General features: G+C 48.4%; 1 protein-coding gene across 1 annotated transcript in view; it reads left to right on the plus strand.

Moving 5' to 3' along the window:
- The first annotated feature begins 2,047 nt into the window (after positions 1–2,047).
- Positions 2,048–20,724, plus strand: part of TNN (tenascin N) — a 54,518-nt gene continuing 35,841 nt past the window's right edge. The window contains exons 1-6 of the mRNA XM_032393448.1: positions 2,048–2,129; positions 9,986–10,425; positions 11,667–12,041; positions 12,579–12,842; positions 16,361–16,546; positions 17,780–17,869. Of these exons, the coding sequence (XP_032249339.1) occupies positions 10,020–10,425; positions 11,667–12,041; positions 12,579–12,842; positions 16,361–16,546; positions 17,780–17,869 (1,321 nt within the window). The 5' untranslated portion in view covers positions 2,048–2,129; positions 9,986–10,019. The remainder of the gene's footprint in view (positions 2,130–9,985; positions 10,426–11,666; positions 12,042–12,578; positions 12,843–16,360; positions 16,547–17,779; positions 17,870–20,724) is intronic.

Raw genomic sequence — 20,724 nt, forward strand, 5'->3', positions numbered from 1 at the left:
ACAAAGTGGTAAGGGGGTAAAGAGGTAAATCGTGTCTTTGACTCTCAAATGTTTTAGAAAAAAAAATATATAGGAAGAATGAGTGATTAAACCAAAATGGTTAAACGTTAACATTTGGAAAATGTGGGTGAAAGTTTATTGTAGATTCTTTGTAATACTTTTGCAATTTTTCAGCAAGTCTGAAACAATTATAGAATAAAAAGGTTTTGTTTTTGTTTTTAAGGAATGGGCATGCACTTCTTCTGTCTTCATTTCTTTACTCTTCCCTCTGGCTGGGAGATAGTCCTGGAGAGAGGTGGCCTGCACTGTGGATGGTGGTGCTGCCCTACCAGCCCCAGGTGGCCTCTGTTATGTGAGAGGGAAATCATCTTGCATCTTGTTGAGCTATTTGCATTGGGTGGGAGAGCTCTTTGTTATAGCTACTCATCCTGCATCTAACTCATATAAGCTAGAGGAGGGAAAGGCTGGAGGAAGGTGGCCTCTTAGGAGCCTGTTGCATTGGTTTAGTTATTCCTATTTAAGGCATGGAAGATGGGGTAATGGAGAGAGTTGGTGAAGATCACTCATTTGAGGAGAATTAACAAAAGGAAATTAAGAGGCTAGGAGAGCAATGTGAGCAGACTGCAGGGTCTTAGGAGCCTCTAGGGGATACTTCGCTATTTAAGAAGCAGAGAAAAAATATCCAGGGGAGAAGAGAAGTGTTTGGGGGCAAGGGGATTTACTGGTGACCCCTAAATCACACCACAATGAATATACCACCTCTGTGTATTGCTGGTCTCGATTCCAGGGGCAGAGAGTAGGGCTACTTATGGTTTTGAGTAAGGAAGTTCAGAGAACTCTGAACCCATCTAGACTGAGGTGGGGATTATCAAAGACTACTTAGTGAGGTATGCAAGAAGAATCTTTAAAATGATAATAACGACAACAATAATAACAACTAACATTTATTGAGTCCTCATTTTGTCCCTGGGACTTAGTCAAAATTCTCTACACATATTCATTCCTTTAATCCTCACCATGACCATATTCTTCTTCTTTTAGAGATGAGTAAACCCAGGCAGGAAGAGGTTAAGTCAAAGGTCACTTGCAGGTAGCAGACACAAACTTCAGATACAGGCAACCTGATTCTGGACACACCCTCACACTTCTGAGGCAACTCCTCCATCCCCTGTCTCTCCTGTTCTCCTTCTTTCCTTCCAGCAACATTCAATGCCAACACAGGTAAGCTGAAACATATCAGCTCCTTCCACTGTGTTGTAGATCTGCATTCTAGAACCTTCTTCAGGCAGGGCAGAAGTGGGGTAGAGGGTAGAAAGGACAGTGAGTGTCAGCCATGACCCATTGGAATAGCTCTGGTTCACAGAAAGAATTAAGATCTGTCCATCTGATGGCAGAAGAGGAAGGGGCGGCAGGAAAGGACCACCACTTTGCCTTCCTGGTGATGGAGCTCTTCTGTGGCTCGTGTGGGGGAGGCTTCTGGAAAGGGGTGGGCCAGAGCCGGCAGTGGAGTTGAATGCCCTGGACCTACTGTTCTTGCTCCTGGAGTCCTCAGAGCCCTGCCATTCAGAGCTGTGAATTGATGAAAGGAGGAGATAGGAGGTTGCAAGAGGTTCTGCCGCTGAGGGTCTCTGCTCATTTCTTTCGGTGCCAAAGGTCTTCTCCTATTTAAAAAATGGTAGGCAATTAAGCCCCAGGGTGCTTGAGACAGAAAAAAGAGAAAGAGACTTTATAAAATCTCTTTCAAACCCAAAGACCCAGCTCCTGGCCAGGAGACATGCAAACTCTTTTAATAACCTTATTCTGGATCCACTTAAATGGAAACAGTCTCCAGTATTTTTAGCTGCTACATAATGGATGTAAAAAAGAAGGGGGAAATGTGTACGGTTTTTCTTCCCTAGTTAGAATAAGAAGGAATCGCTCATTATCTCTTAACTGAGTCTCTGCCGGGAAGAGGGAAACACCCAAGAGTCCCCATTGGCTCCTCCTCTGGCCTGGACTGGATTTAAACCCAGGGAGGGAAGCTGAGGAGAGGAGAGAAGGCTGGACAGAGCAGCACCGTGTTCTGCAGCCCAAGGGGCCCAGTTCCTGGGTGACAGAAGTGTTGGAAGTGCTGCCCAGCAGCCTCTGAGGTAAGAGCACCAGTCTCTGAAGGCTTTACCTGCGACAGGGAGGAAGGTGGCCAGGTGGGAATAAGCTCCTGAGCCTGAAAATCCAGGCAGTGTAACCGGTGTCCTATCACCTCCAGCAGGAGGGAAAACCTAATTAGGAAATATTTCCCAGGACCCAAGTAACATGTCCTTAGCTAGCAATATCCTCGACACTCCGACGGGACTGAGTGCAATCATCTTCTTACTTGGCCACACTCAGTCTGTGTTGTAGGAAATTTCTGCCTGGAGTAAAATAGATTTTTACATATGATGTTTCCTTTAAGTTTGGCATGTCCTTCAGGGCTATTTCTTTGTTGGCTTTTAAAAATTATTATTACAATGTCAAAGTCCTCCTTTTTTTTTTTTGGTAATTTTTCTTACATCTCACTTTAAAAAAAATCCTAAAATGAAACTTTGATTTTAGATGTGATCAGGAAACTGTTCTAACTTTCCCCTTTTCTGGATTTTGCATATGCCAAGTCAGATGATGTTTGCAAATGCGCTTAAAGAGCTTTGAAGTTTTTTCAAACATTTAATTTCATAGGTTCTGTCTTTTACTTGTAAGAGAACAACTTCTTTCCCCAAAAGTCCCAGCCACGACCCTTGTAATGCCTCAAGAACACCCACTGGGAAACATTTCAAGAAACGATGTTGTGGACTAGTTCTTGGGCGTCTTTTTATTTACTTATCTATTTATTTTTGTGGTCGGGAGAGAGCTGAGGGAATGGAGAGAGAAAGAATGAGTGAGAACAGTCACCTAAAAACACGAAACAGGAGTTGCTGATATAAGCATTAAAAAAAGAACAAATCCTAGTGTGAAAATAACAAACTAGGCTAGCTGCAGTGCCTAATGTCCATGGGCTCTTTGAGGAGCCAGAGTATCACCGAGGTAGCAGGCAACACCGCTCAGCAAGGACTACAGACTGATGACCAGCTGAGCACAGGATCTGCATGGGAAGAATCGGTGTTTTTGGCATTTAGGTGTGTGTTGGAGACTCAGAGTCAAGGTGATGATGCTGGGCAGACTCTGGAGGGAATAGAAAGTATTAACAGCAGTTACCATTTTTCCCAGGGGAGGAGGGAACTCCCCTTCTCCCCCAAACCAGACATTCTTTCATGCAACTTGGAGTCCTGCTATGTCCCCAAGTTTGTGGCGATAGCTGAGTCTTTAAGGAGGGAAAATTGGGCAGGATGACTTCAAATCATCTTGTGGCTTCTGGTTTCTATTCCAGCACTGTTCTGTGGTTTGAAATGTAGGGTAGACTGAGAAGATGCCTGTAGAAATCATGCCAGTGGAAACTCTTGTCCATCCACTGCTCATTCCAGAGCCTTGGCTCCTGTAGGGTCTGGATACAGACATGAGATCGTGGTTTAGGTTCTGGAGCAGCATCTGGAGCCCCCAGTCTCTGAACTGATGACTCTAAGATGTCAAGCCTGGCCCCTGAATGGGTAGGGGCTTTGTAGGGTGTCACCACAGTTAGACTCACTGCTAATGTCAACCAGCCACCATCTGAATATGTACTGTTGGTCTCAAGAAGAGACCCAGAGAGTGCGGATGGGACCCAGCCTCTTTGGAAGAAGGCTGGAACTTTAAAATTATTTCAATATGTGGAAAACCACACATTAAACTAAGGAAAGGAAATGCAACATTTTCATCATATGCCTCTCTTCATTATCATTCAGCTGAAACAGAGGTTGTCATCAGAAGCCCCCCACACCTGTGTGTCTAAAGTGATGCTTTGAAGTCATTCTGGAGATTGGGTATGTGGTTGGATGTGGGGGAGGCAGGTCCCGAATTTATGCCCTGTGCCTGTTTTATCTTCTTACGGTGCATGAGCCCATGTATTCCCATGAAAGCAAAAGGAAGGGCTTTTTGTGAGAAGGGGTTTCATTCCCATGGTGTAAACGGACATCTTTGCCTGATGCTCAGGAAAATCTTTAAAAGAGCTTAGCACAGAGCCTGGCACATCATAAGAGCTGAGAAAATGGGAACTACCATCGTCATCGCCCATTTGAGCCCCCATAATGTAGATCAATATTTGGTTGATGGGACAAAACAGCCACACCAGCTTGTTACCACCCATGAAAAGGTGATTGAGTGCTGAGGCTGGACAAGAGACACCATGTGTTAGCTTTTCTAGCTTGTGGTGCGTGGGCGGATGTGGTAGAAAGAGCTCTTCAGGAAAAGGGGTCTTGCATGGCAGTGTGAGTCATCTATAAGGTCTTCTTGGGTACTCACTGGGTGTGGTCCGCTAGACCTAGAAGAGGAGGGGACTGAATGATGCCTGGGATGCCCCTGTATTAAGTCTTATCACATGAAGCCAATTTTTCATTCTCACCCACCCTTGGTATCGCATATCCTGTATGGTATACCTGTGCGGAGGGTTCAGTGTCACAGGGACCAGAAATAAGAGTCTTCCTATGTATTTGTTTTGTCTGGAGTGTGACCTAGCTGAAAGACGACTGGTTTGTGCATCTCCCATGCTTGCATTACTACAAGAGAAAGAGATCCAGAGGCAAAATCGGCAGGCTGAGGTGTCCAACCCAGGAAGAGTTGAGCCAGGCACCCAAGAACTTGCTCTCCTGGACCAAGTACTTGGGTCAGAAAACCTTAGGGTCACCCAGGGCCTAGGTTGTAGATCACTGACAGAATATGCCCAAGAGAGTTTGGGGAAGGAGTGACAAGTTTGCCAGGTGATATTTGTGACATCATTGCATCCCTAGCCACCATCTGCCCCACTTTCCTTCATAGCTCAGTGACGTCCACCCTGTCATTTGGGGGCAGAATATTAAAAAATATCTTTTTAACTGTACTGGAAATGGATGATACATTTTTTCTAAAACCCAAAGCAGTGTTCTCATTTGCTTGTGGTTAATTGTAAAGGCAGGATGAGGTAATGAGGGAACCAAAGAAAGCCCTGAATTTAAGTAGAAAGATCTGTAATGGTGGCTAGAAATTGGCTGCCACTCTCTTTGTTGTAAGTGGTGTTTTTTATTTCTGACCAGGGTGTGTGTCCTTCTTTGGGGAAAATGAGGTGACGTGGAGACCATCTGCCCTAGGATAGGAGAGGACTATCTGGGACTCAGGGTCCACCCTTCTCCTCTGGCCCAGCCTTGGTTGATATCTGCCCCTCCAGACAGAAGTCTTGGTCTGCTTTGTGTCTCTTGGGAAGGCACTTCTCCACATCTCATGAGAAGCGAGCAGGATTTAACCTCCTTGTTGGGGGAAAACTAATTATCTTTCTAGGAGATCATACTTGGCACTGCTCAGAGGAAGTATAGGCATAGGATTTAGTTATAGAGCAATTCAGATTGAATTGAGCACCCAGTAAGCCTTGAGTTTCTTTTATTTTCAGGAGAACCCCTCTCTTAAATATGATAGGCAAGAAGACGTTGGTTTCTTCTTCACATGTTGTAATCTCACTGGCTTTTTTTTTATCTGGGGCAGTACATATAGCAGAGAGATGAAGAACACAGATAAGGAGAGTGGACAGACCTGGTGTTTGGTCTCAGCTCTGCTGCTTATTAACTGTGTGCCCTTGGGCAAGCTCCTTAACCTCTCTGAACACCTGTAACAACTAATGATATCAATGGACTCTCAGGATTGTGAGAACTAATGGAGAATAACATTTATAAAGTGCCTGGCACAGTCCCCATCATCTGATAAACACACGTGAAAAACCTAGGTGCTATTATTAATGTCCCAAATATTACCTTGGCCAGGATTGTGCTATGAGACTGAAGACACAGAGAGGATCCACATATTCACGGCCGCTGCCATGCCTGAGATGACAGGGATGTCTGGGTGAGGAACCCACATAGATTCTGGGGCTATCATTGTGTGGCTGGAAATTGAAGCCACAAGGGTGGATGTGGCCATCAAGAGAGAATGAATGGAGCACTGATGTAGAGCCCTCTGACATCAGTGTGTCTCTCAGGGCAGAACTAGGGGGACCAGCCGTCCAGCTGATGATCAGGAGCACACACCTCAAAGAGCCTTTCTTGAAAAGGCCATGCCAGGCAGCCTTTGTCCTGAGTCTTAATATGCCTCTGCCCCCCACCTCCCCACATCCCCTTCCTGCAGTCAGAATTAAAGACAAGATCGGAGTTAATGAGACTGCTTCTGGGGGACACCTGGTTTCCTGTGGCTTCCCAAAGGCACATTCCACACCAGTAAATACCCTTCATCTCAAACATTCCTACAGCATTTACTAAGTGATTCCTCAACAGAAAAATCATGCCCACTTGGGAAGTTCTCCTGCATTTTCCTGGGTGACATTTATTGCCCTGTCCGCCCCCTCTGTGACGGACTCTGTCTGTGGTCAGACGGCTGTGCGTCCCAGTGGCGTTGCTGAGGTCATCCCTTCCCTATGCTCTTCCACCAGGCAAGTCTCTCCTGCCAGGTGTTGGAAGGAAAGCCAGCAGGCTTCTCCTCTCGCTCATTACACTTGACAGAAGTGCTAGGTGGAGGATGCCTCCCTCCCATCTTCTTTCGAACAATCACCCTGCCCAGGGAAATCTGAGCTCAACTCGGGTAATCCAAGAGGCTGCAATTAGCTAGGACATCTTGTTACGAGCGACAGGCGGCAGAAGGACGGGCGACCCTGAGGGCTCCTACGAGGGCTTCTGGGGTTTCTCATATTCTAGGCTTCCAAAAACAAACACAGTGAGACTGGGCTTCGTGCAGCCTTGCTGCAGTTTATGGCAGGAGTCTGCGGCTGTTTTGCATTCGTGCAGAACTTCTTCAAAAAGCCATCTGTACTCCATTTGCGTCTCAGAAGAGAGGGAGCCATAGGGTGGGGGCGGGGTTTGGATGGCAGGAATGGGCAGAGAAGTCCGAGCCCATTTTCCTAGCTCCGCTGTTGCCTGGGAAGGGGATTTGGGACAGTGAAAACTCCATACAAAGAGGTTGCCTTTGAGATCCGTGTGTGTGGCTATTGGGGGTGACAGAAGTGCTGGAGTGGGGGAGGTTAAGGGCTCAGTTAGTGGACACTGTGCAGACTGAGTTTGCAGCTTTGTACTTTTGCTGCATAACCAAGGACATATTGCTTGATGCCCCTGAGTCTCAGTTCCCGCTTTGGGGAAGGAACAGAGCTATGTGTGACTGTGTTATCATGGGGTTGAACTTCTGAGGACAGCAACTGTGAACTATCATTATTTTTACCCTACACCTGTCTTCCAACTCGCTCTACTGGCCCTCCTCAATCTCCCCCCCCCAGATGCCCCCCACTCCTTTGACAAAAATCCCAAGCAGATTCTAGAGCTTCCTGGTCACTTTTAGTATTGGAAGAGAACCCTTCTGTGAAGGGCATTTCTATCCCAATAGGAGAGCCTCAGTCTTCTATCCCGGCCCCATGTTTTCTTCCCACCCAGCTCAGACCTGATCTGGGATCAGGGATCTGCAGGTGAGCGGGAGGGCAGGGGCCCTAGTGGGCCTGGTGCCTTCCTTCCCCCCACTGCCTCCCTCAACTTGCCTGGCTGCTTCTGGCTTCCCCAGGTTGTTGACTGAGGCAGGGAGGGGAGTCAGAAGGGAAGGGAAAAGGGATTTTTATCTAGTTAGTGCTATTACAGTTCCTTCTAGTTATCGGATGCCCTTGTTTCATTAGCTGCTCCCATTGCTGGCTCCACCCATCCCCTCTTGTGGGAATCTGTTGTGGGTTTTTCAGACAGTCTGCTTTCTACCCCCTGGGCACTTCCTCCCGTGGGTTGCCCACTGGGGAAGCACACTCCTGCGGAGCCACGGGGCTGCACCTCAGCTCTGGCCCCCAGCTGCCTTATATATGTGGCAGGACTTCCATATTCTCGTCTCCCCAAACTCTGGGGTGCACCATACCCTCCCTCCAATCTCTGCTATGCAGGCTGTTCCAGGCAAACTCCCACCTCTGAATTCCTCTGGGCAAGAGGCAGGTACTGGTCTCTTTGCCTTCCACCTTCTATTCAAACCAACCTGCTCCCAGAAAAGCTTCAGTAAAGCATCTCTCTTTAGAATGTGTGGGCCCTCATTACCCACTGTCCAAATCCCATGACAAGAAATGGCTCACTGACCATTCCATTATATCTGCAAGATGTTGAGTCCAGTTCCTGGGGCATAGTAAGTGCTCAGAAAAGGTGAGATATTATAATTTTTTTAAAAAAGATTGATTTATTGATCTATCTATCTATCTATTGTGCATGAACGGTGGGGAGGGACAGGGGGGAGGGAGAAGGAAAGAACCTCGAGCCGACTCCACACTGAGTGTGGAGGCTGACCTGGGGCTCCTTCTCATGACTCTGAGATCATGACCTGACCCAAAATTAAGGCTCAGCTGCTTAACAGACTGAGCCACCCAGGAGCCCCAGTTATTATCATCAATAATGCATGCTTTGGATTATAGGAAGAACTAAGAAGGAGTGAGTGGGGCAAAGGGGTAACCTGAAGAAGAATTCTCCTTAGGTGCTGCATGGTTTAGTTCAGAGTGGTAGCACATCCCTTGGGTAAAACACCCAGGGCGTCTGCCCAAAGGAGGGAATGACATAGGAAAGCTATATATACTGTGCTCATGTGTTATTTGTATCAGAAGGTCATATGGATGCAGAGCCAGCACAGGCTTGCAATCAGTCGGACCTAGTTTTAAATCCCGACTGTGACACTTACTAGTTGGACAGACCCTGGTAAGTGACTTTGCCTTGCACATCTGGTTGCTCACCCAGGATAAGCAAAGTAGCACTAATCTATCTCACTTGGCAGTGATGAAGATTAATTATGAGGGTTAACGCCCCTGGGCAATGCCTGGCACAAAGCAGCAACTTGATAAATAACAGGTAATGTTATAATAATATTATTATTGTTATCTTTAATGATAATTCTGCCAGGGACCTTCATCCTCTACTTCTTCATACTAAATAAACCTTGACTCTTAGAAATCAAAGATTTTACAAAATATTAAAACTGGGTTTAATGATGCTTTCTTCCTTTTCATGACCAACAGAGTTATTTGCTCGGGTCCACTCCTTTTGATGGTGTTCTGCTGACTCTGACTACCGAGTTGGAAAAGAGGCAGCATCAGATGAGGGCCTGTGGAGGCTTCTAGGATGTTGGCAACATTCTAGTTCTGAAGCTGGGTGGTGGTTCCATGGTGGTTGCCTTTATAACAATTCGTTAAAATGATACCATTTTTGTCATGTGCTCTTTTCAGGATAAATGTCATCCTTCACGATAAAAAAAATGAGAAGGAAAAGGAAAGCATACTCAGTAGTTGATTAAAACCAAAACCTCAAGCATTCAGTGAGCACCTCCTGTGTGCCTGGCATGGTATGAAGTGCTGTCCACATATAATGCGGTGAAACAGGTGTGACCATTCCCACTTGACGAGAGGAGGCTAACGCCAGGATAACGAGCCTTCGCAAGGCTAGACACCTAGGACCTGACTTGTCTTTCCAGCACATTGTCGCTGCCTCTCACAGTGGGGAGGTCTCTATGTGCAGTTGTTCTCTAGGTGGTCTTGATGGGATAGTATTAGGAGTGTGGTATAGATTAGGGATGGGGGGATTGAAGCTCGGTCGCAGTAGGCCTTTCATAGGAGACAGTTGTTTTCCTTGTTATTATTAGTCAGGTGAGTATAGAATAAGAGGTGAAGAGGCGGGTCTCCCAGGTACTGAACGGTGTAAGCAAAGACAGGAGGCAGGAATGGGCAATGTGTGAGAAGGAACAAAACATTTGGTTTGGATCCTCAGGACCTACAGGATGAAATATTTCTGCTGGTTTCTCAGCCTCTTGTGGGCTCCTAGAATCCATTCAAAAGGCCAGCTTCCATCAGCAAATCCCCATGGCTTGTCTTTTGCATCTTTTCTGGATACAGGTCTCCTACAGGTTCTGCTCCCTGTCTCTCCGAGATGGGTCTCCAGGGGACATTGTGCTTCCCCCTGGGGCTCCTATTGGGCTCTGTGCTTTTGGTGGCATCAGCCCCAGCCACCCTTGAACCTCACGGCTGCAGTGACAAGGAGCAACAGGTCACTGTCAGCCACACCTATAAGATTGACGTGCCCAAGTCCGCCCTGGTCCATGTGGAGACTGACCCTCAGCCCCTTAGTGATGACGGGGCCTCACTCCTGGCCCCAGGGGAGGCTGAGGAACAGAACATCATCTTCAGGCACAACATCCGCCTGCAGACGCCACAGAAGGACTGTGAGCTAGCAAGCAGCGTCCAAGAGCTCCTGGCCCGGGTGAAGAAGCTGGAGGAGGAGATGGCGGAGATGAAGGACAAGTGTGATGTCCAGCGCTGCTGCCAAGGAGCTGCTGGTGAGTTTGCCACTTGGTATTCATTCAACAAACCATGAACGGGCACCTGCTACGTGTCAGGCGCTCTCTGTGAGTCTGGTGCGCTCCCACCTCACTCTTGGGGCGGGTGGGGGGTCTCGTCCTTGGCACTAGCTCCAGGCAGTATCTGCAAGCCTCGGTAGACAGGGCCCGGCAACGCTTACCATGAGTCCGGACTCCTGGGTTTATGCTCCTGGGTGCTCTTTGACCTGTGAATCCAATCTCCACCAGAAGAGGGAGCAGTGGGAAGGAGAGGAAAGATGGCCTTGGAGCTAGACGAGACTGGGTACAAATGCCCCAGTTTCGTCACTATTTAGTGGTGTGACTCTGGGTAAAATCCTGAAGTTTTCTAAATCGCCCAGTTAGGATAATTCTATCAACTTGTCCAGTTCTGAGGACTACAGGTGCTGTACAGAAGTTTCCAGGCCCATAGTAGATATTTAGCAAAGCGGATCCAAATCATAACGAGGGGTAGGTTGGCATACCTGTTTATGCTGGAGGAAGTGCTACCGTTGAGAGCATTTCCTGTACACCAGAGGGACAACTGGGCACCAGGGCCACGGCCATGAATGACACAGCACGGACTGCTGCGGAGGAGCCTCCAGGGCAAAAATGTCTAGGAAGGAAAGAGGGTGTTCTGAGAAGCAGGAGCTGGGCTGCTGCCGGCCAGGGGGTTAGAGAGGGGAGCCTGGGGGATCCCTTTTCCCACCCCTCAACCCCATAGTGTGACTGGGCTATTGGGTAGCTTCTGCAGGCCCACTTTTCCAGGAATCGGTTTGGGCTCATTTCCCAAGGACCCAGCCTTGCTAAGGTCCAGCCTGCTCCCAGGCAGCCTGGATCTCACCTGCCAGCCGCCCCCCACCCCCCACCCCGGAGCCCTGCCCCTCAGCATAAGCTGGCGCGCTGACCCGGGGCTGCAGCAGTCCAGACGTCTTCAGAGTTAGGTCCTAAATACTTACCACCATTTAGAACGGAGGGAACCAGAATTCGCCTGAGCGCTTGGATGAGACGGGAAAGGGGAGGGACTTCACGTGGCGTTTGGGGGCGTAAAAGCAGGACACGTTTGTAGCTGTCACAGGTCAGAGTCTGGCCCAGGTTGGAAAGGGCAGACTTCTATCTTCGTCCTGGGCCCTGCCCTCCGAAGAACGCGCTGTGCGGGGCCCAGGCCGGGCCAGCCCGCTCGCCGGCCCTCCCCCCCCAGCCTGCTTTCCTCTTGCTGGTAGGTGGGAGCCTCCACTGCAGCGGCCACGGAACCTTCTCGCCGGAGACCTGCACCTGCCGCTGCGAGCAGGCCTGGGAGGGTGCCGCGTGCGAGCGGCCCGCCTGCCCCGGGGCGTGCAGTGGCCACGGGCGTTGCGCCGCCGGCCTCTGCGAGTGCGAGCCGCCCTACGTGGGCGCCGACTGCGCCTACCCCGCCTGCCCCGACGACTGCAGCGGGCACGGCGTGTGCGTGCGCGGCGTCTGCCGGTGCCACGAGGACTTCACGTCCGAGGACTGCAGCGAGCGCCGCTGCCCGGGTGACTGCAGCGGCCACGGCTTCTGCGACACGGGCGAGTGTTACTGCGAGGAGGGCTTCAGAGGCCTCGACTGCGCCCAGGGTGAGAGCCGAGAGGCCTGACTCCCTCCTTTCCCTGCCCCGCGCTTTCGCCATTTAGCCATCGTGACACCCGGTCCGGCGCGGGGACGCGGCCTCTAGTCCACCTCGGAAGCCCAGGGGGGCTTGTGAAACACAGATTGCTGGGTCAGCCGAAGTTTCTGAGGCAGGGGGTCTGGGGTGAGGCCCGAAGATTTGCATCAATAACCAGTTCCAGGTGATCCTGATGCTGCTGGTTTGAGAACCAGTGGTCTTCTGTGATCTAATGGCGCTGTGTGTGTGTGTGTGTGTGAGTGTGTGAGTGTGTGTGTCTGGGGGTGTGTGAGTCGGTGTTAACTCCCAACCACGTAACTTCCCGCGGGGGTGGTGGTGGTGGCGGGGGCGGGGGGGGGGGGGCCAGAGTGGTGCTCTACACAGGCGCTGTGTGCTCTAACCTGCCGCCAGTATTAAGGATATAGTAGGTGCTCGGTGACCACACGTTGGTTATGCATTTCCACCTCTGTTTCCTCACCCTCTCCTCTCCTCTTCCTGTTCTGCATAGTGGTGGCTCCCCAGGGCCTACAGCTGCTCAAGAGCACGGAGGATTCCCTACTGGTGAGCTGGGAGCCCTCTAGCGAGGTGGACCACTACCTCCTCAGCTACTACCCTCTGGGGCAGGAGCTCTCTGGGAAGCAGATCCAAGTGCCCAAGGAGCAGCACACCTATGACATCGTTGGTTTGCAGCCTGGAACCAAGTACATAGTTACCCTGCGCAATGTGAAGAAAGAGGTTTCCAGCGGCCCACAGCATCTACTTGCTACCACAGGTGAGGAAGCAGTGGGATGCCTCAGGTTTCCCAGGAAAGGCCCCATTTTAAATGTTTTCTTCCATTGTTCCCACAAATACCCTTCTACTACGCAGAACATTGCCCTCATTTGGCAGTTGAAAAACGTAGCTGTTGCAATCCTGGTTTCTGGAGAAAAATCTCAGTTCTTGCTCCCTTTTCTCGGCTCCTGCAAGTCAGTAATAGAGCCTGCTGGATTGGGGCTCAAGGGGTCTTCTCCGCGCCTAAGATTAGTAAGGTCTGATTGCCCTGCAGCCACACACAAGCAGCCAAGGAGTATACCTGTACACCCAGGCCCTCACTGAGGCTTTGAGGCCATTCAGCAAGTTGGAGGTGGGGTGATGGCTGGAGATTTGCTGAAGCCACCTGTATCAGATTCATCTTAGCAGGAAAGAGAGAGACTAAACAGCATAATTGAAGACAGTTTAGTGAAGAGGCACGGATGGGTAGGATTTGGCTGGTGAAGTACTCTAGGACTAGCATCAGTGGGGATCCACCTCATTCTGAAGGGGGAGGGATGGAAATTGGTAGTGGCACCCAAAAAGAGCTGTAGGAGAGGGTTGCCTGGGGAGGCACTTTGGGTAGAGATGCAGGCGGTCCACCATAGCCTCACTGGGAGGGAGGGAAGGAGATCAGTTGCCTAAATTCTCTATCCTGCCCTCTGATATTCTGGTAACTTACTGGCTGAACGTAACAAGAAGCCAGAGGGCAAGGGGATCTGACTAACACAATTCACACAGGTCATAATCTGGGATACACAGCAGGACAAAAGATGGATCTGGAGGGACAGAGTCTTCAGTGTACCACCAAATGTTACCAAAATGTTTGGAGAGACAAGCCTCACTGCTTACTGTTTAGAAATTCTTGTTTTCTCATGAAAGTTCTTAAAGCAACTTAGATCTTCAAGAGCTTGGAAAAACCTAGTTATGTGAGTGATTCTGATCCCTCATTCACTCATTTTATTTTACTGAACATCTACTGTGTACCAGGCACTATTCTAGATGCTGATAAAAATCAGCTGCCTCCACCCTTCACTAAACTCCTGGGGAGAGATCCAGGGACACCCAGATGGCTGGGCTTTTGGGCACATGGTTGTCTCTGCAGAAACATCAGGCTGCCTGTCCTATTCAGTGGTGAGGATAGGGATGGCTCCATGTTGGAAAGGGCCATGAGAGACCTGTCATCCTGGGAGTATAATTTGTGATTGCCTTTATCAATCCCCTCCAGCCATAGACCCCTCAGGACACCGCTGGAGTCAAGCAAGTTGGGTTTATTGACTGTTGGCATGTGGGACAACACAACACAGGGGTTGTGGGTATCTCAGTAAGAGCATTAGGAAGGACTGGGATAGAATTGGGGCTTGTGTTGGGTGATTTGGGGGAAGTTGAAGGCAGCAGGGGTTTGCTTTGGCTTGCATGCTGTCATCAAGGGGAATTAACTCCATGACTGGTAACTTAGTGAACCTTATCTAGAAAGAGCAGACTAGAGAGAGGCTAAAGCCATCATCAGTGAAGGGTAGTCACTCATATTAGTCAGGGGAGAGAATATTGGGTAGTTTTTGTGGTTTGTACAGTGTTCTTGTTTTTGTCTGTATTCAGACATGATTATGGAATGGCCTTGTTTTGTCGTCAGCTATCATGGCCACTCAGTGGCTTGCCTGATGTTGATGTTCTGTGAAATTGTTTATGCTCAATGGGAGCACACCCAAGCTTACCTGTGAGAACCAGGCCAGCTCCCCCTTTTTGTCTGTGGCTGCCTCTGTCTCTAGACAGGCCAGTGCCCAAAGCCTCCCAATGAAGAGCAGAGACAGCTGTTCTGAAAGTCTTAGTAACCCCTCTTGGCTTCTGCGCTAGGGGCTTGGAAAATCTTGCAACTGTAAAACTTGTCTTTCTATCTAATCTGATTCATGTTAAACCCATTCTGTTTGCTCCTCAGGGGAGCCTGGGTCCAAGAGACACTTATCCCCATAATAATCTTGAATATTTTCATTAAGTCTCTGCTTTTTCACTTGTGAGCTGTAGAGGACCCTTCTATGGTCCTTGAGTCACTTTCATTACTGACCTCTTGACCTGTTCCCTTAAGGAATTCCCATCTTTGAAGAAAGAACCTGGAGGCTGGCAGATGGAAGCCAGTAGGTGGGAGGAAATTCTTCAGAGAAAAGGCTCTGTGAGGTTCTCTGTTCATAAGAGAGTGAATCAGAAACATTCAGACCCGAGGGACCTTAAGAGCACCAAGTTCACCCCCTGCCTGATACATAAATTCTCTATCCCATGTCCTTGACAAGTGGTCAGCCAGCCTAGGGAGCATCTAGGGAGCACCACCAAGGTGGTGAAGGTGGGCATGTGACCAAGGAAGGGGCAAGGCTGAGAGCCTGGTGGCTTCAAACTTCGGGTCAGATGACATCCAGTGGGTATGGCCGTTGGATACGGCCCTTGGAACTCACAGTGCTCTCAAAAAACCAGTCCCCTCCGCAGCCACCACCCAAAAGTTCTTCCCTTGGAGCCACATCAGCGATCCATTCCTTTGCATGAATCATTATAATTTCATTTTTTTCCAAGTGGAGGGATAAACATTTAGCCATTATTACTTGACTATGAATAACTCTCCTCTGCAGGTTGGACAGGTTGGACAGCTGAGGTCACCAGGTCTAAACTGTGGTAGAGGGCGCCTGGGTGGCTCAGTTGGTTAAGTGACTGCCTTCGGCTCAGGTCATGGTCCTGGAGTCCCGGGATCGAGTCCCGCATCGGGCTCCCTGCTCGGCAGGGAGTCTGCTTCTCCCTCTGACCCTCCCCCCTCTCATGTGCTCTCTCTCTCTCTCTCTCTCATTCTCTCTCTCAAATAAATAAATGAATAAAATCTTAAAAAAAAAATAAACTGTGGTAGAAGGTGCAGGAAAGATACTCAGAAGGACCAAGTTAAAATTCACCTATTTTATAGTTTTCCCTAGGGTTAGTCTTCGTAGGAGAATTTGAGTGGCAAGGAAGGAGCTGTAATTTGGGAGATGGAGGAAGACACTGGTTGTATTATCAGTATTATACTCCAGAAAATTTCAAATGCATTCCCCACACTTTACATGGGAGAAGCTGAGCTTCTCCTCCTGGGATTGAGTCTTTGAGGGCAGGGTTCTGCAGCTAAAGGGTGTGTTTCATTCAGGGCAGCCTGACCCCTGGGTCCGGTGGTTTGGATGGCTGGTTGGAGAAGTGTGGTCCAGGGCTTGGCCCATGGTGGCTTGGATAGGGAAGGCAGCATGGCATCTGATGGGATGGGAGAGAGGAGGCTTTCCCAGTAGATAGTCTGTCCTCCATGGAAAATGTGAGAGCCAACAGTTTATTTGCTACTTTGGTGGTTTTAAGACACCTGTTAAGGATTATGTCCTGGGCTGAAGCATGCTCTCAGTGTGTCAAGGAAGGGCACTGACCCGGTAGCCAACGTTCTGCTCCAGACCTGCCCGAGCTCTGCTCTTCACTGCTCTCTCCTGCCTTCCCTGACCCCTGCCCTAGATCTTGCCGTGCTTGGCACTGCGTGGGTGACAGATGAGACTGAGAACTCGCTTGATGTGGAGTGGGAGAACCCCCCGACCGAGGTGGACTACTACAAGCTGCAGTATGGCCCCCTGACAGGGCAGGAGGTGGCTGAGGTCACCGTGCCCAAGAGCAGTGACCCCAAGAGCCGATATGACATCACGGGTAAGAGCCAACACTGGGGATGTGGGACATTTGCTGTGGATGATGAGGTGGGGACAGTGTGCACAGAGGGTCCTGGGGCCCTAGGAATCACTTTGAACTCTGACCCTGGAAACTCCCAGATAAGAGCCCAGTCTGTAGGCCTGCAGACCTGTGCTCTAGGGTCCCAGAGCTGACTCTGGAATCTCAGAGCACCTGGTTGACAGATTATAGGCCCAATGTCCTCTTGAAAACCCTGTCTGTGTCTCAGGGTGGATATGCTGGTACAGACATTCCTTTTGGAAGAACTGTGTGTATGTGTGTGTGTGTGTCTGTGTGAACTGTGTGTGTGAGAGAGAGAGAGAGGAAGTGAGAGAGAGAGAGAGAGAGAGATTGGTTTATTAGGCATGCTGCATGGAAGGAGTGATGCTGGGAGGCCTGGGTGGGGAGGTCCTTGTCCCAACTGACCTAGTTTATCTGCTGAGAGCTGGAAATCTGATGGCCACTAAGGAAACAGGGCCATGCAGGGCTGGATCACATTTTGTGACTCCTGAAGCTTAGAGAATTTTCAGGGCTCTCTTTAAGGAAAATAATACACAATCATGAATACCTAAGTGAATATCCTTGGAGGTGGCCCGTGCAGGGAAGGGGGGCCCTGAGCCTTATTAGCTCCATGGGTAAGTCCTCCTCCGCTGTCCACTCTGTGAGCTCCATCTTGGAAGGACATCTTGGGGTTCCCAGGGTCCGCGGAGCGGAGGGCAGTGTGTGTGCCTCCCACACGCTGCTCTCTGCCCGTACTTTGCCACAGTCTGGATTTCTGTGCCACAGAGAACAGTTATTCAAACCACTGCTGCAGAGAAATAACAAACAAAAAAGGGCAAAGCAAAGAAGAAAATAATGGAATACAATTAGGCTAATTATTACAATGAGGTGGAAAGAAACTTTTGAGGGAATAGGATTGTTGGGGGCAGAAAACCACTTGGGCTATAAATAAAATTGGGAAATCAGTGCTTGGCAGCCCAAAAAAGGAACTCTGTTACCTTCACCTCATCCACTCTGGCCCCCCGCACCCCCGTAAGCCCCTCGATGATGCCTTGTATTCCACTGGCCCCACCACTCTTCCTCTGCCTTAGATTTATCTTCGGGTGAGAAGAATAGCCCCTCACCTCCCCTCATGAGGGAAATCCTGGGGGAGAGCAGGGTTGGGGGCGAGGGTCTGGAGCCCGAACTCACTGAGCCCTGGCTGCTTGTTGGCAGGTCTGCAGCCCGGGACAGAATATAAGATCACCGTTGTTCCCATGAAAGGGGAACTGGAGGGCAAACCGATTCTCCTGAATGGCAAGACAGGTAGGAGCTATTTAGAAGCACTATGAACATTTCTCCAGTTTGCTTTCTGATATTTTTCTTGGCTGACTCCTCTCTGGATAAAAACTCTGGGATTTGTATGTAGAGAGATTCTCTTTGTGTACTGACATCTATGTTGTAGGGCTGGGGAAGGGAAGGAAACTTTTCCTATTTGAAATGTGTTTTACCATTGAAAATTTCCCCTAGGATCTCGGAGTCAAGGGGAAAGGCCATTTCTGACATCTTTCTTCTTATTTTATTAGCTCTTATCACTGTATTATTTTTATTCATTATTTTGGACCTAGGCACACAACTCCCTATTACCTAAGACAGGTGATCTGTAATTTTTTCCCCATTATTCTTGTGTTTTTTCCCTGATGATCACACTCAAGCACTCTGCTTTAAAATGTCAAAAGATTTTAAAGACTCTCACATGGGAGCAGTGGTATATTGAACATCTGTGGACTGCGAAAACATATATAATGACAGACGTTATAAATCAGTAACACTTGACGATAGATTTATAATTTATGAATCAGAAAATAATTTGAAATCCCTGTAGTCATATGTGCAAGCTAGTCCACGTAGCTTTGAGTTTTGAGCCAATGCTTGAGTCCGTGTGGAATGGTGCATCTCCTGCAATGGTGGAGATCTTGCCAACCCAAGTTGGGAACCGGTGAGCTAGACTATAATGCCACTGGGGGAAGGCTAGTCCTTGAAGCTGGCCAAGAAGGGATCTTTGAATTTCGAGACTTCCTTGAAACGTGTTTCAGTTCTTTACACGATTCTGTCCTGGCAGGAGCTAGCCAGGGTGGTGAGATGGTGCAGGAATGGAATTCGCTATTTCGGTTGCCTAACAGATCGCATTATCTGTAGTGTGAAAGTTAGAGTCAGACAGTTGTAACAGTAAAGCTATAACTTCATTTAGGAATGAGACAATACAGACTGTGCAGCCTGCCTGAGTGGTGGACTGGTAAAAACTTTTAGTGGGGTGGAAAATGGCAAGGACTTCCTTGTTTCCGGTGGCTTTCTTGTTAGCTGTGAATTCATTGAGAGCCTCCTATGCATCAGGCATTATGCTAACTGAGTACTTCTCATAAATGATCTCATTTAGTTTTCACTGTAACTGTGTGGTAGGTCCTAGTATTATTTCTAAGTCACTTAAAAAAAAAAGCAACAACAAAAAAACCTGGGAAGTTAAACTCAGAATTGCCTAGCTAAGAAATGACAGAGCTGGCCTTTGAACCTAGGATATCCGCTTTGATGGACACAAAACTAAAGTTTCTCCCACTTTTACCTTTTTACCCATTGTTTCTGGCTAATTCTCCTACTGTTTACCTCCTAACTAGAAAAATTTCTGTGACTCCTCATTGATTTCGGACTGGATCTGACCATCCTGGGCTGTTGTTCTCCTCACTCCTACTTCCCAATGGAAAACCTCCCTGATGCTGGACTGTTCTTGGGGTTTCTTTTCTTTTCTTTTTTTTTTTTAGTAGACTCCACACTCAGCATGGAGCCCGACACAGGGTTTGACCTCACAACCTTGAGATCAAGACCTGAGCTGAGATCAAGAGTCGGGTGCTTAACCAACTGAGCCACCCAGGTGTCTCTGTTTCGGGGTTTCTTAACACAGAAGGCTTATCTCTGCATTATGGGTTTTTCATGTTATGCCAGCCTAGGAAACCCTCTACGGTTATCTCTAGCTATCCATTAATTCAATCAGGAATTCAGTTAATTCAAGCTATTAATTAATTAAACAAAAACTAATTGCAGAGTACTGCTGGGCACTAGAGACATCATCCCTTTAGATTCTTCCAAAGAAGAAAAGTCCTGGTCCTTGCCCTTCAGAGGCTCATAGCAATAAGATCACTCATCCTTCCAGGCTCAGCTCCAACCTTAGCCTCTCCACCGAGGCCTTGTGGGACCACATTAAAGAGCAACCGTTTTTGCCTCTGAGTTTTTAGAGCATTTAATCACACATGGCCTTGAATTGCTAGTTAACCTTTCAAATATGTTATCCCAACTAGAATGTGAACACTCAAGAAGCATTTTTATTGTCAATTATATTCTAAAAGTGGGATGGGATATTTTATTGGGTAGCAAATAAATTTGTGTCATGTGTCCAACGAACATAAAAAAAAAGACACAATCATTTCTGAGGTCAGGAAACACTCTCAAACCTGGCTAGACTGTTCATTCATTTAAGGGGGGAGGAAAGAATCTCTCTTTTCTCCAAATATTTTGCATTGCCTGAGATGGAAAAAGACATTGGAATCTAAGAACAGCATAACCATGTGCAGGGAAGAAATGACACAGTTCAGGTATTTTCCATTTAACAAGTCACTCAGTGGAACTAATCCACGAAAGGGAAGGGGTCAATTGAAAATTCTCACCCTGTTAAGACACTCAGAGTGCACTGAAGCGACTTCCAGAAGCAGGTCAACTTCAGAGCAGCGAGCATCTGCCAGGCCAGTGTCTTCGGGGGAAAGGGCCCTGAACTTCGCTGCCAGACCCTCCCAGCTACCCCACATCCAACGACAGGAGGGGCAGGCCACTAAGAGGTGATGCTACTCCTTTGTCCTCAGTTTCTTCATCTGTAAAAGGAAAGGTTGGACTAAATGAGCTTAAAGTCCCTCTTTCTTTTTTTTTTTTTTTACATTATTATAAGTGTTTTCATAACTTCTATGATTCATGCATTTCTGTGGTGAGTCCAGAACAAAGGCCTGCTTGCTTTGTTATAATCCCACCAGCTCCCATGCCCAGCAGAACATACAGCCTCGCATAGTCACGTGTTAACAATTTTCTTAGAACTTTTCCCTTTGACAGTGCCGTGAAATAGCAGTTTTGCCTCTCTTTGG

The sequence above is a fragment of the Phoca vitulina genome, unplaced genomic scaffold (assembly GCF_004348235.1).
Source record: "Phoca vitulina isolate PV1807 unplaced genomic scaffold, GSC_HSeal_1.0 scaffold73, whole genome shotgun sequence".
Classification (NCBI taxonomy): domain Eukaryota; kingdom Metazoa; phylum Chordata; class Mammalia; order Carnivora; family Phocidae; genus Phoca; species Phoca vitulina.